Here is a 14,231-nt window from a genome sequence, read left to right on the forward strand (position 1 = left end):
CCTCTAGTCCGTGGGGTTTGGGGGGAGCTTTCTTTTTAGTTTATCAAATCGCTTCCATCTGACTCACGTTCATTATCAGCCACCTGACCTCTTTTACTTTCGTTTTCCACCGCTCGATCTCCTGCGCTTGTCCCGGCCAGCTTCACTAATTCCAAATGGACACAGACGGAGGGACCATGGGGACGGAGAAGCGCCTAGATTCCCCAGCATCGTGCTGGGGAAAAGGCAACCTCTCAGACGTCCCTTGGCCAGGAGGCTTTCGCCAGTCTCCTGGGGGGAGTGCGATACATTGCCTCCCCTCCTTTCCACCTGCGCGCAGTTTCACCCCCGGGAGGTCTGGGAGGTGCGACTGCTCAGCATGCAGCCATCCATCGGAGGTTCTAGCATTAAAGTTGTGAGCAGGTGATTTGGCTACTGCATAAATTAGTTGCTCTGGAGCCATCCTTCCTGAGCTAAGACAAAAATGTGTGAGCCAGAGACTAAAAATCTGTGAGCTAGCTCACAGTAACTCAACTTAGAGGGAACACTGGTGGTGGGCTAGATGGACCATTGGTCTGATCCAGCAGGTCTCTCATTATGTTCTTAACGCAGCCTTGCAAGGTTTGACATAAGCAGCCAGTGCTATGAAGTTGCTGCATGGGCTTGTATCACAAGAGGTGATATTTTCTCCTGCATCATCACTAAGGAAGACTGTGCATGCCGGCATTCTTCTCTCTAATCATATCTCATGCCAGCCTGAGGGAAGCAATCAGTGTTCCCTCTAAGCTGAGTTAGGGTGAGCTAGCTCTCAGTTTTTTAGCCTCTGGCTCACACATTTTTGCCTTCGCTCAGGAAGGAGGGCTCCAGAGCAAACTAATTTATGCAGTAGCCAAATCACTCACTCACAACTTTAATGCCAGTAGCTCACAAAGTGGAATTTTTGCTCATATGACTCCACAGCTTAGAGGGAGCATTGGGAGCAACTCCACTTAGACCGAAGCAGTCCCAAGGGCTCTGAACTCTGCTCCAGGTACACAGCCTGGGCTGTCACTCCTTGTTCCCTGGTGTCATTTCTTAGCCCTTATAATGCATTTCATATCCTCACCCTCTTCTAATTTATAATTCAGGGAGTTAAGCTGATGCTAAAAATTCAGTGACGGCAACCGGGCTTAAGGGCTTATCTCTTGTATGCTATCTTTTCAGAACTAATTTTGTCCCTTGTTACAAAGAACATTTTAATCCTTTTTAAAGGTGGATTTAAAATAAAACTACCACCACCTCCCCAATCCCTCGTACCATTTGCCACGCAGGCTTGCCTTCCTTTTGGTTAATGAGTGAAGCACTGTCACATTCAGGCGTTCCTTTGCATGCGACTCATTGGCAGGATGCTGGGAAAAGCGCAGCCTGAAGATTTGGCTGACTGCAAGCGCTGGGTGTAAAGCCTCTGCCACTTACCCTTGCTAATCGCAGTACAATTGTGGCCTTGTTTTTAGGGTTGCCAACCTTTAGCTGGGGCCTGGCGATCTCTTGGATTTGCAACTGATCTCCAGGCAATAGAGATCAGATCCCCTGGAGAAAATAGCTGCTTTGGAGGGTGGATTTCATGTCACTGGACCCTGTTGTGGTCTGTCCCCTCCCCAAACCCCGCACTACCCAGATTCCACCCGCCCCAAATCTCCAGGTATTTCCCAATTAAAAAGGTAAAGGTTCCCTTGCTCGAAAGCCAGTCGAGTCCGACTCTAGGGTTGCGGTGCTCATCTCCATTTCCAAGCCGAAGAGCCAGCGCTGTCCGAAGACGTTTCCGTGGTCATGTGGTCGGCATGACTAAACACCAAGGCGCACGGAATGCTGTTACCTTCCCACCGAAGTGGTACCTATTTATCTACTTGCAATTTCTTGCTTTCGAACTGCTAGGTTGGCAGGAGCTGGAACTAGAGATGGGAGCTCACTCCATCATGCGGCACCCGGGTCTCGAACTGCTGAACTACTGACCTTCCACAGCCTGCAGTTCAGCGTCTTAACCACTTGAGCCACCGCAGCTCCTATTTCCCAGTTAGGCAACCCTTATTATACTGTAGAGTAAGAGTCGTTCCCTCAGTGATCCCTCCTTCCTGACCAATGTTTTAATTGTTATTTTTATGTCTTTCTATTATTTCAGCTCTTTTAAAAATTGTTCTAATGATGTGTGTGGGTTTTTCTTGGGCGGCATTACTAGTTTCAAAATGTGATTTTATTTGTTAGCTGTCTGGGTGGCCCCTGTGAGGGCAGGAAGGTGGGATATATATGTAAAATAAATACATCAGTAGAAAGCAATAGAATGTTCAGGATGGAATCTAACAGGCGTCACATGCCTGAGGGTTTAAATCAGAATGGCACAGGACATTTTTTGTTTTATCTGCTTACTTTGCTCAGATTCGCAAGGTGTCACTTGCTAGCTACTTTTACTGCTTTTGTATATGGCTGGTTGTTCTGTAAGGTAAAGGTAAAGGTTCTCTTGCTCGAAAGCCAGTTGACTCCGACTCTAGGGTTGCGGTGCTCATCTCCGTTTCAAAGCCGAAGAGCTAGCACTGTCGGAAGACGTTTCCGTGGTCATGTGGCCGGCATGACTAAACACCAAGGCGCACGGAACGCTGTTACCTTCCCACCGAAGTGGTACCTATTTATCTACTTGCAGTGTCTTGCTTTCGAACTGCTAGGTTGGCAGGAGCTGGAACTAGAGACGGGAGCTCACTCCGTCATGCGGCAACTCGGGTCTGTACCTGCTCTTTTTTTCCCAGGTATTTCAACTACGGTTATATTATTTTGTCTAAAAGCCTATGTGCTGTGTAGACTTCCTTGAATAAATGGAATGGTACCTGCTCTCACTTTTAATTACTCTTTCTAGTAATATGATGGCAGTGGTGTTAAAGTGCTGAATTCAAACTGGGGAGACCCAGTTGAAACCCTTACTCTGAAGTTCACTGTCAGTGTAATCTTGTGCAGAGTTACTCCCATCTAAGCTCATTGGTTCCAATGGAGTTTGTCTGAAGTAATTTGGCATAGAATTGCTTTGTGGGTGGGTGACCTTGAGGCAGTCACTGTTTCTCAGCCTAACTTATCTCACAGGATTTTTGTGAAGACAATGGAGTAGATGATGGTAGGCTGTCCTGAGCTCCTTCAAGCAATGGCACGTTTGTCAAATAAATAATTTCAAAGGCCATATTAACTCCTCTGTAGAGCAAATTGCACTGGGTTCCTCTGTAGACGCTAGCTATGCTCTTTAGTTCTTTAAGTGATCTGGGCCCTGCTTACTTCTGCTGTGATTTTCTTCATGTGAGCTTCCTAATAATTAGGATCATATCAGAAGACTTTGCAGATGGTGCCTGGCCAATACTTGAGGTTTGCCAACCTTCAGGTGAGGCCCGGAGATCTCCTGCAATTACAACACAGCTCCAGACTATAGGGATTGGTTCCTCTAGAGAGAATGACAACTTTGAGGGTGGACTCTATGGCATCACATTTCTGCGTAACCCCCCCTCCCTAAATTCTGTCCTCCCCAGGCTCCAACCCCAAATCTCTAGGGATTTCTCAACAAGGAATTGGCAACCCTACTGACACATGGCCTTTTCAGCAGTGGCACCAAACTATGGAAATCCATTCTCATGTAGACCCACCACAGTATGGGAACAATTCTAAGCAAGGTTACCTGAAAGTAAGACCCATGTTATTCGAAGTAGCCTTAGTAGGGATGCCAGTCTCCAGGTGGGGCCAGGGGATCTCCTGATTTTACAACTGATCTCTAGCTGACAGAGATCAGCTCCCCTGTAGAAAATGGCTGCTTTGAAGGGTGGACTCTATGGCATTGTACCATACTGAGACCCCTCCCCTCCCCAAACCCCACCTTCTCCTGGATCCACCCCCAAAATCTCCAGGTATTTTCCAACCCACACTTGACAACCCTAAGCCTTAGGCTTGCAACCTGAGGTCAAGTAGAGTCCAGGTCGTTGGTGAAATCTTGTTTTCGGAGTACATCTTTGAGTTTTGGTGTGCTTTTAAAACTTTTTGGTCACTATGGTTTTATTAGTTATATTTTTTTATTCTGGCTGTTTGCTTTATGCATTTTTGTGGGAGGCAAGTATAATTTTTTTTTAATGAAGTTGTTAATAAGTACAGATTTGCATCTGTCACTCTCCTATTCAGACTTTTAATTTGTTTGAAAAAAATTCTCATAATAATTGTAGGGTGTTTTGTACTTCGATGATGCAGAGAATTTCAAAACAACAAGGAAGGATCCAAAGACTGTCCTAGCCAATCACAGTCGACAGTCACAGTCAATGTTCCCTCTAAGCTGTGGAGACTTGTGAGCACAAATTCTACTTTGTGAGCTACTGCCATTAAAGCTGCGAGTGAGCTATTGGGCTGCTGCTTAAATTAGTTTGCTCTGGAGCCATCCTTCCTGAGCCAAGACAAAAATGTGTGAGCCGGAGGCTAAAAAACTGTGAGCTGGCTCACACTAACTCAGCGTAGAGGGAACACTGGTCACAGTAACAGAATTTTAGGAGGTAATAGAATAAGAGTTAAGTTTTCCATCTTCAAACAAAGGCAATCAGTTGGAGTCAGGAAGTTGGAGTCCGAGGCTGTAGAGCAATAGGTGGGGCTCAAATGGATTTAGCAAATTCAGCTAAAATGTTGACTTTTGCTCTCTCTTTTTTGTCTCACTTCAGGAAGAACTGAAAAGATTACAGCATACCTTGGAGCAAGTTAGCGATGGAAAATATTTACTTGAAAAGTAAGTACTAAAGTTTCTGGATTGCCAGACTAATGGCTTCAAGAGATCTCAACAGGTCCTGTAAATTTTAGGCTGTTTAACCAGTAGATTAATCAACTAATACAGGCTTTAGTTGGTTAATCCATGGGGTGGCCTGGTGCAAAATGGTAAACTCTAGCTTTAAATAATTTAATGGGACTTGGTTTTGTACAAAAGATTTTTTTAAAACTCATATCACATAAGTGTTTTCAGAGCATAAGGATTTTAGGATCATACCTTTCAATGGCCATGCTGAAGGCTAAATTACAGCTGTGTGTAGTTTTCCTGGTGCAGCTGCATGAGGTTTTAGGAGTCGCATAAGGACCAGCTCCACTTGTTAAACTCTTGAGGAATATGCTCCAGTGGTGCGCTTTGCAGAGTAGTGCCATCAAAAGGTCAAGTGAGGAAGTCCAAGAGAGGATCTCTGCAGGACTGCCAATCCCTTGTCTGAGGGAGACACATTTGAGAGCCAGAAGCTGGAGCTTATTCCATTTTAAATGAATAGATTGTTCACGACTATAGAAATGTCATGCCAAAATAGAATCTAATGGATAATCTCTCTTTTACAGCCACCAGCTTTCTATGGATGTGGAAAATAATATTGAGAAATATCACATTAATTTACAGCCCCTGGAATCAAAAGTGAAAGTGTAAGTGATCTAAAGTCGACTCTTCTATGTTTGCTTTAGAAATATAGCAATGTTGCCCAAGCTCTGGAGAGATGTATTCATTTGGTTAATGGCCTTGGGTCTTTAAATTATCTTTATGCTTCTTCCTTAAAGGTTCAGAATCACCCAACAGAACAATGGGTTGGATCCAGGCTAAATTGGCAGCTTCAACCAATCTCATCCTTCCCATTCCGGACTGCCCCACTCCATGTCATTCCACCGCATTCTCCCATCCCCCAGTAGCAGCATTTCGTGGAGATCAATGGGCCAGCCACAGTGGGAAGTGGGGGAGGCAGGGATATTGTATTTTGCCACTGGAAAATGCAGTTGGGATCCAACCCACTGTAATGACAGCATGTTTGAGCCCATCTGCATCTCATAAACTTAACAGCTGCCATAGATGGTAAGCAATGTTCCCTCTAAGCTGTGGAGTCTTGTGAGCGAAAATTCTACTTCGTGAGCTACTGGCAATAACGTTGTGAGCGGGCAATTTGGCTACTGCATAAATTAGTTTGCTCTGGAGCTGTCCTTTCTGAGCGAAGGCAAAAATATGTGAACCGGAGGCTAACAAACTGTGAGCTAGCTCACACTAACTCAGCTTAGAGGGAACACTGATGGTAAGTGAAGCTCAATGCAAAACTTAAGGAGCACATTTCACATATTCCAACCTTGAAGCTGGTTATGAAATTCTGGATGGAGAAAGAGAACAAAGTGAACATTATACTTTATATTCATTATAACTTTATAATATTTGGAAGCTTCTTTGCCTTAATAGAGATTACTATAGAAATGAAAATTTGGGAACTTTGGATTATTTATTTGTAACTACCTAAAGCAAAATGAATAATTAGAGTGGTCATATTGTTTGGAACCAATAAGTCAGGTGCCATGTCACCTGCCAACACCTTTCCAGGCACCCGCCAATTCTTTTTAAATGGGTGGGGCCAAATGGGGCTCCTGCCCAAATAAGCATTGGAGATCTTGAGTGGCTGTACAGATTAAAAGAACCACAGTGTTGGTTTTATTCTCTCACCTTTTCCCAGTTTATTCCAGTCCTTTTTGTCCCCCGCACTTGGGCTTTCTCTGTGTGTGTACGTTTGTGTGGTTGGTTCCACCTCCAATGGTGGCCATGTTGTAGCTGAGCCCAACACCCTGTGTCAGAATTCCAAAGGTGCCCACAGGCTCAAAAAGTTTGGGGACCCCTGCCAAAAGTGGTACCAGCAAACGTATTTGTATTGCTTAGTTACTTATTAAGTCGAGGGTCCAATTTTTACAGCAAATGGGCTTCAGAGGTGAAAGGAGTCAAATCCTCCTTGTGTCCATCCATTCTCTGTCACTTCATCCTACCCTGCCAAGAACTACCATTCCTGTCAAGTTCCAGTATTGGATGCCAGCTAACACCCTAATGGGAAGGCAGCAGAAATGGGGCAGAAGTAGGATTAAGTTGTGGATGAGGGAAGGTTTAACATTTCTACCATCTCTAAATCTAAAAACCGCAGGCCATTGCACTGTGAAGTTGAAGCATCAATATGGCTTTGCGAGGACTTGGCACATATTTGCCTAGCCAACTTTTTCATTACTGAAGTAAATTCAACTTTCAGCTGAAAAAAGATGCAGCAGAAGCATTTTAGGGAATATTAAAATATTAATAGACTATTTAAGGGACTGGAAGTTGCAAATTAAGACTGAGTGTGTGCCTCTTAGTGTGGAAAATATTAGTAGATGGACCATTTTTAATGAGGATTTGCTAGGAGATGGTGGCATTAGTTTGGGATTCCAACTAAATAAATAAACAAATAAAAATTGTTGTTGTTGTTATTACAACTACTACTTTCCACTTCTTACTAATACTTACTACTATTGCCACCTATCACAAGTTAAAAGCAGATCCGTACCTAGTTAATACCCAAGATACTCATGCAAATGTGACTAGTAAGTGTTAACTACCTTTATAAAACTGATTGCTCACTGCTACTAACCCAGGGTGTCATGATTTACTAGATGACTTGGAGGAATGTGGTTAGCTTCAGGATTCCAAGCCTACTATGTGCTATTAAATTACTGTGAGAAACAGAATGTTATTAAAGTGCAGCCCAAGACATCCTTTAAGGGTGAGTCTGGGCTGTGGAAGGCCTTCTTGTTTCTTCTGCAAATGTTGATAAATTATCAGTAATATGTTTATCATTAATAAACAGACCAAGAAGGAAAAATCCAAGAACAAGTTTGTAAACAAAGTCTAGAGTTGCTGGAGAAATCTGTAGAACATATGAAACAACACAGTAAAAACCCTGTCTCCAAAATATTGTATAGTTGGTGCTCTATGAATGAATAGGCCCTAATTAGAAAAAATATGCAAAGTTTGTGAATCTCTTTTTTTAATATTGTGTTGAAATAAGCCTTGTGTCATACCAAGCATGTGAAAAGCAGCCCACACAGTGTCTGGGGAGAAAGCCAAAGCGCATGCTGGGAGTAGGTGCATGGCTTTCCGGATGTTGTGGGATGTCACTGAGTGTTTCTTTTTCTCTCCTCCTGAGGTCATGCCTTGCTGCCAGTACTGTCATGGTATGCTGGGAAAGACTAAATAATCTTCATGGATAGATCTAGGTGCTGAATATTTACAAGTATCTCTCTCTCCATATAGGTAGTCTGCGACTACATTTTTGTGTCATTTTAAAAGGGAAATTACCTTGTGGGGCCCAGATCCATGTCAGGCAGTAGTGTAGAAGGATTTTCCCCTCTTATGGATTCATCATTTTGAAACCAATCACATCCCTCCCCCAAGGCTGTCATTAGCCCTGAAAGGAAAAAGTAGACAGGTGCTCTCTTGTTGCCTGTCTTTTTTCTCACTCAGGTCCAATAGTAGCAAGGGAAGGGGGGTTAGTTATAAAGAATGAAGCCCTCACAGGATTAAACCTGCTTTCCCCCCTATTATGGCCTCAACCCAGGTCAGCTGCCCTATTGCGATTTCCTTTTTTAAAAAAGACTGCAAAAATCTGATGATGTTTCTCCTAATGTCTCATGTGGTTTGACCCTTTGCCACACCATTTGACAGTTGTTTTGTGACATATATACAGAACACAGTGCATTCCTTTCAACAATAACATTTTATGTTTGCTACCCTGTATTCACTACAGTGATCGCCACAAGTCCCAGTTTCAACTCAAAACGCGATAGGGCTTATTTGATATTACACTGCCATCTGCTGTCAAAATAGCAGCATACAGGTGTAGCCAAGGATATGATTACTGAATATTTTCTTTGTAAAACATTTGCCTGTGATTCTGAAACTTCTTTTCAGATTGTGAAATCATTACTATCTGTATTGGAAAATGTAGAAAATAAGAGCACATTTATATGCGTACATTCAAGAAGCATGTATAATATGCCTCATCTCACACAAATTAGTTTGCCCTACACAAGGGATAAACACATTAAAACAGCTTTGAAAATAATATATAAAATAATTCAATAAACATTAACATGCAACGTCAAAGCCATGGAGGAGGGCCAATAACAGTTATTGGAGGTATACCAAACCAAACAAAAAGTCTTCACCTATTTGGGTTGGATGGTGAGTGGGAAGGAGAGAAGGAAGCAGGAAAAAGATGCCAGTAGGAAGGAAAAAGGAAATAGTGTGGGGAGGGAAATACAGGGGAAAGTGAAATGCCCCCCCTCCCCAGTTCTTGTGGGTTCCCCACAGTGCAGTTGGGGCCAGTGGAGGGCACTGTGCAACTCAGCCATAGTTTTCCCAAGGAGAAGCTGCCAGGCAGAGGGAAGGAAGGAAAGCTGAAGGTTGGGGGGGGGGGCAGATAAAGGTAGGTTGGGTGATGCTCCCTCTAAGCTGTGGAGTCATTTTTTAAATAACTGTTTTATTTTTTTTCCTACGAACACTGCAACACTACAAACACTAACACATTAAACTAAAAGATAAGCTACACAAGGATCATACAATATGATTAATCATTAGCTTAGTCAAAGTTCCCTCTATAATAAAGTTAATGGAATATAGCTATTACTTACAGCTTCTATTACAAACTGGTATTTGTATAATTAAATCAGGTAAGTGCAGCTTAAACAATTACACTTTCAAGCTTTTAAGATTCTGTTATTTCAGTTTCTTTCCTCTATATTTCTTTTTATCAAATTTCCATTGGACTTTCAGGAGTTTTGGGACCGCAGTCCCTTTTTCTGATTCGAAGTCCTCTTCTGGGTTACTGCTTGCCGTGCATTCCAAACCTCCCAACCCATATGTGCTGCTTTCTTCTTCCATGCCTTGTTCCTCTGTTGTTCTCTTATCATTCACTGGTCTTTGTTGCAGTTCCAAAAACATCTTCGCTTTCAAGACAGAGACTATCTTTTCTTTTTTTATCTTTATAGCTGAAGACCAGTCCCTCAGGTATTATCCATCTGTATGGTCTGGAGTTTTTCTGAAAAAAGCTGGTTAAGTTTTTGTACGGTTTCCTCTTCTTTCTTATTTCAAATGGTATGTCTTTTAGGACTCTAATTTCTTAGTCTTTGATTTTTAGGGTTGTCCCATTTGTGGCCTTGAGCACCATGTCTCTTGTAGATCTCTTTGAGAATCTCACCATTATCTCCCCAGGCAGGGTTTTTTTCTTGATGAATTCTGGATATGTCCTATAAATCATATCAATATCGCTTTGCGATACAGCCACAGTTAAACCTGTCATTGGGGCCAACGCTTCACTTAAGTTTCCCTTCAGATTCTCACCCTTCTGTTCAGGAACACCTTGAAATCTCAGAGCAAAAGTTGATTTTTCCATTTGTAGTCTTAAAAACTGGTCTTTGTCAGAGGTCCTCTCTTTCTCCACTACCTCCAGTCTTTGCTTAATTGCTTTTGTCTTGGCTTCAACCTTTTTCACTGGTTTTGCTGTCTCCTCTGTTTTTAAATTCGTCTCTTTCAGCTGTTTTTGGAGTGCTTCAAAGTTATTATTAAGATTAGTCATCTGATCCAACAGAGGGTGCAAGGCTGTAGCCAACGTATTGGGAAAGTCAGTATTTACTTCCGGTTTGGCAGCCGGATGTGCTGATCTTGTAGTTACAGGAGAGTGCTTCGGTCTCGTCACCATCTTTTCTGCCTGACTAGTCATTGTTTACAGTTCAGGGAAAGTTTTTAAAAGTCAGTGAAAGTTTATTTATAAAGTCGCTTTAGTTGAGTCTGTGCTTTACTTGATTCAATCCAGAATTGCCATTTCTCCTAACCCCTTCTATCACTTAAACAGTTTGTTTAAAGTTGTGGGGGGGGCAGACTCCCTCCCCCTCCATCGTTATAGATCGAGGCTTCAGATGGGCGCTTAACCACATAGCCACTTAAATAGAAATAACATGCTTCATTCCTTGCCAGCTGCAGAGGTAGGGAGAGCTTTGTAATTTCGCTAGATCACTTGTTCGCTGCCATGATGGTGCCGCCACGGTGGGACCTATCAGGGCAAAGAGGAGTCTCAATCCCTTGGCTGCAGCCTCAGAAGAGGCACCTCTCATGCCCCAGGCTGGGAGTCCCCTCCAAGGACTCTGGGGGGAGGTCTGGAATCGTCTGGCACCCCTCCTGTCTGTCGTGTCACAGGCTGCTCCTATTGGAGCTCCTAAGGAGCATGCCCGCCATTCAAGTCACCAAAACCGGACGTCCAGCTGTGGAGTCTTGTGAGCAAAAAATCTACTTTGTGAGCTACTGGCATTAAAGTAGTGAATGAGCGATTTGGCTACTGCATAAATTAGTTTGTTTCTGAGCTAAGACAAAAATGTGTGAGCCAGAGGCTAAAAATTTGTGAGCTATCCCACACTAACTCAGCTTAGAGGGAACACTAGTGATGGGTGAGAAGGACAGAAGCTAGAAAAGGAGAAAGACTATAGGTGCTTTTAGGAAAGGGAAAGGGAAAGAGAAAAAAGTGGGGGAGGGAAAATGAGATGTCCCCTGCAAGTCCTTGTGGGGCCCCCTGCTTGTAATATGTCTAATTCTAAACCTTCCCTCTGTGTTGATTTAAAAATGAAAACAGCGAGTGAAGGCAGGTGCAGGTAGGGGATCGTTTTCTACCGACCTAGTGCTTGTCCCAAGGTTTGCAGAAAAATGCAAAAATGAAGAAAAAAAGACAGATCATGTGGCACTAAATTGCAAGATAGCTGCCATTTTGAGAGAGATGGGCAGGGGGGGAGGAGCGAAGGCCTCTGCCTGTCCGATCCCCCCACAGCTGTCAATCGAATACACGTTTGTAGCAAAGTATTATTTTATTGAAGCCATGATGAAGCAGGAACAAGTTCACTGTTTGGAATAACTACAATGGTCGCGGCAAAGAGTAATAAAGCAGATTCATACTGGCAATAACCAATGGACATGGTACCCGCTCACGCGAGTGGACTCTCATATTCGCGCCCATAGCCTGAGAATCAACAGTTCCTAAAAGATAAACAATTAAGCTTTTCTCACACTCTAATTCATTATAGACTAAGCGAAGCCGACTCTTCCCCGCACCTGTGACCTTGCTGATTACCATAGTTCAAAGCAACACTAGTGTTCATAGAAAGGAATGCATGAGACAAGCAACCGTGCGATTCATTATGCCAGCAAACATGCGCAGTGGGGTATCACTAAGGAACATGAGGGAGGGGGGGGAACCCTAAGCAGGGAAGGTTGTGCACTACACAGAGTTCTTTGGCAGCTTGCTGACACTGCCGGAGCCAAGTGAAAGGAGGCAGTGGCCCTGCAAGCAGGTCAGGTAGGTGGAGGTTGGGAGTCCCCCTTCCACGGGTTGGTCCACCCCCCCTCTCTTTCTCTCTCTGTATGAATGCCCATACTTAAGTTACCAACAAACCATATTTAAATTACTAACTGTATTTATTCTCCTTCACATTATTTTCCCTTCTCAATACAGTAGTACTCCCATTTTAAACAGGACAAAGTTATGGACTTGAAGATGTATCTATAAGATTAATAATTGTCACGCTTCAGTGGTCGCTACGAGCAGAAAGGGGGAGAGCCCGGCTCCAGGGCAATAGTTTTTGGGCAGGGAGAATTTTAGCACTGCCTCCAATGGAAGGGCCAAGGGGGGGTTTCATCACCCACGTCCTCTCGTCCTTCTCCTCTCCTCTATTAGAAGTTTCCTTCTCTTCCTCACTCTCCATTCTGCTCTCTCCATAGAGGGTAGAGGACCATCCTCCCCAGCCTGCGCATCTCCCTGCCTTAAATCCTCCCGCCCCAACCCTGCCCCTCCCCCTTCCATTCAGAGAAGAGTGGCCACAGGGCTAGCCAATTCCCCAATCTCATTGGTTCCCTTCCATCCTTCCTTCTCTCTCGGTCTGGCCAGCATTTCTGCGGTTGTCGCTCGCTCCCTCCAATGTGACTTCCTTTAGCTGCTGGAGCCCCTCTGGCTAGTCGAGCAAGTAAGAGCCCCGGTCCCCCAGGGTATCCTTGTAGGAGCCATCCAAGCTCATTCTGCCATCTGAAAGTGGCATTGACCTTTAAAGCTCTGTGCAGTCGGGGACTTATCATATCTGCAGGACCATCTCTATGTTCCCTGAAGAGCTTTGCATTCTTCAGATCAACATCTACTGGTGATCCCTGGCCCAAAGGACGTCTGCTTAGCCTTAACCGGAGCCAGAGCCTTCTCGGCTCTGGCTCCGGCCTGGCGGAACAACTTCCCAATTGAGATCAGGGCCCTGCTGTTCTGCCAGGCCTTTGGTTGAGGCAGTGGAGACCACATTAGACTGCCCCCCTCTTTACTCCACCCCCCCGCCATTCACCTGTGCTATGCACAGGCACTTTCTGTGTATTGATTGGTGGCACTTTCTATGTACTGATTGGTGGGAATTCTTTGCCACTTGTTAAAAATCAGTAGATTTAGTACACACATAGAGAGGAAAATTTTCCTGAGAGCAGTTTAATTGTATTATCGCCATCTTGTGATTCATGTATAGAATTGAATTTTAATCTTATAATATGATAGTATATTTAAATCTTTTAAATGGTTATATTTACATGTTGTGAGCCACCCTGAGTCCACTTGCGAGGTAGGGTGGGAAAATAAATAAATAAAATAAATACTTAAGTGTGGTTGGATTGTGTGTGTGCATGTGTGTTTTAAGGGGAGTTGAAAGGTAAAGTTCAAAAGAGATGTTTGAAAATATCCAAATTTTGAATGCTGCCATTTTGCACAGTATTGCATGTGGATACATTCTCATTTCTGCTCTAGACAGCATCCCTGCTAAGGCCCTGTTGAAAAGAAATATTAGTTTTGTGCAAACCTGTAAGTCGGGCCTCTGTTCACCCTTGTTTCCAATTGTACCCAGCATTCAGAGAGCCTGGCGTGAATATCTACAGCGTCAAGATGTACAGAACCAGGACCAGCTGGAGAAGCGCAGCCCGTCACCCCCTTCCTTGTCGTCTGACAAAATGAGCAGTTCTATCAGTATGAACACCTTGTCGGATGGCAGCACTCCTGTAAGTCAGGTTTCCACTTTTGAAGTTACCTTTTGTGGCAAACATCCATGCCAGAAATCTTGGTATGTTTCAAGGTTTGGTCCTCATGATGCGTTAGCCACTGAGTAAGCTGTGTGATTCTGCTCGATTTGAGGGGTTGTGTAAGCTGAGGGGATATATTTGTGTATATGTGCAGAGGTGTGAAATGTGTGTCTGGATACTGGGTACATTCCTCTTGACTGGTTGTTGTGTCACTGGTGTTTCAGTCTGGTTGAGTATCTCTTACCTCCCTGTCCATTGTGACTCACATTGAATACCGGCTTAAGTAGCCTCATTACCAGATGTGTAAAGGTAGCATTATTTGTTTCAT

The 14,231-nt window shown here is 43.8% G+C and overlaps 1 protein-coding gene across 1 annotated transcript; it reads left to right on the forward strand.

Annotated features, from left to right (window-relative positions):
- The first annotated feature begins 3,604 nt into the window (after nucleotides 1–3,604).
- IQCJ (IQ motif containing J) lies at nucleotides 3,605–13,990 on the forward strand. Its single transcript, XM_015407230.1, has 4 exons — nucleotides 3,605–3,670; nucleotides 4,683–4,747; nucleotides 5,335–5,415; nucleotides 13,732–13,990. Exons 1-4 carry the CDS (start codon nucleotides 3,605–3,607, stop codon nucleotides 13,988–13,990), a joined length of 471 nt encoding a protein of 156 aa, XP_015262716.1.
- The last annotated feature ends 241 nt before the right edge of the window (nucleotides 13,991–14,231 follow it).

The sequence above is a fragment of the Gekko japonicus genome, unplaced genomic scaffold (assembly GCF_001447785.1).
Source record: "Gekko japonicus isolate JY-2015 unplaced genomic scaffold, Gekko_japonicus_V1.1 scaffold17, whole genome shotgun sequence".
In the NCBI taxonomy this organism is placed as follows: domain Eukaryota; kingdom Metazoa; phylum Chordata; class Lepidosauria; order Squamata; family Gekkonidae; genus Gekko; species Gekko japonicus.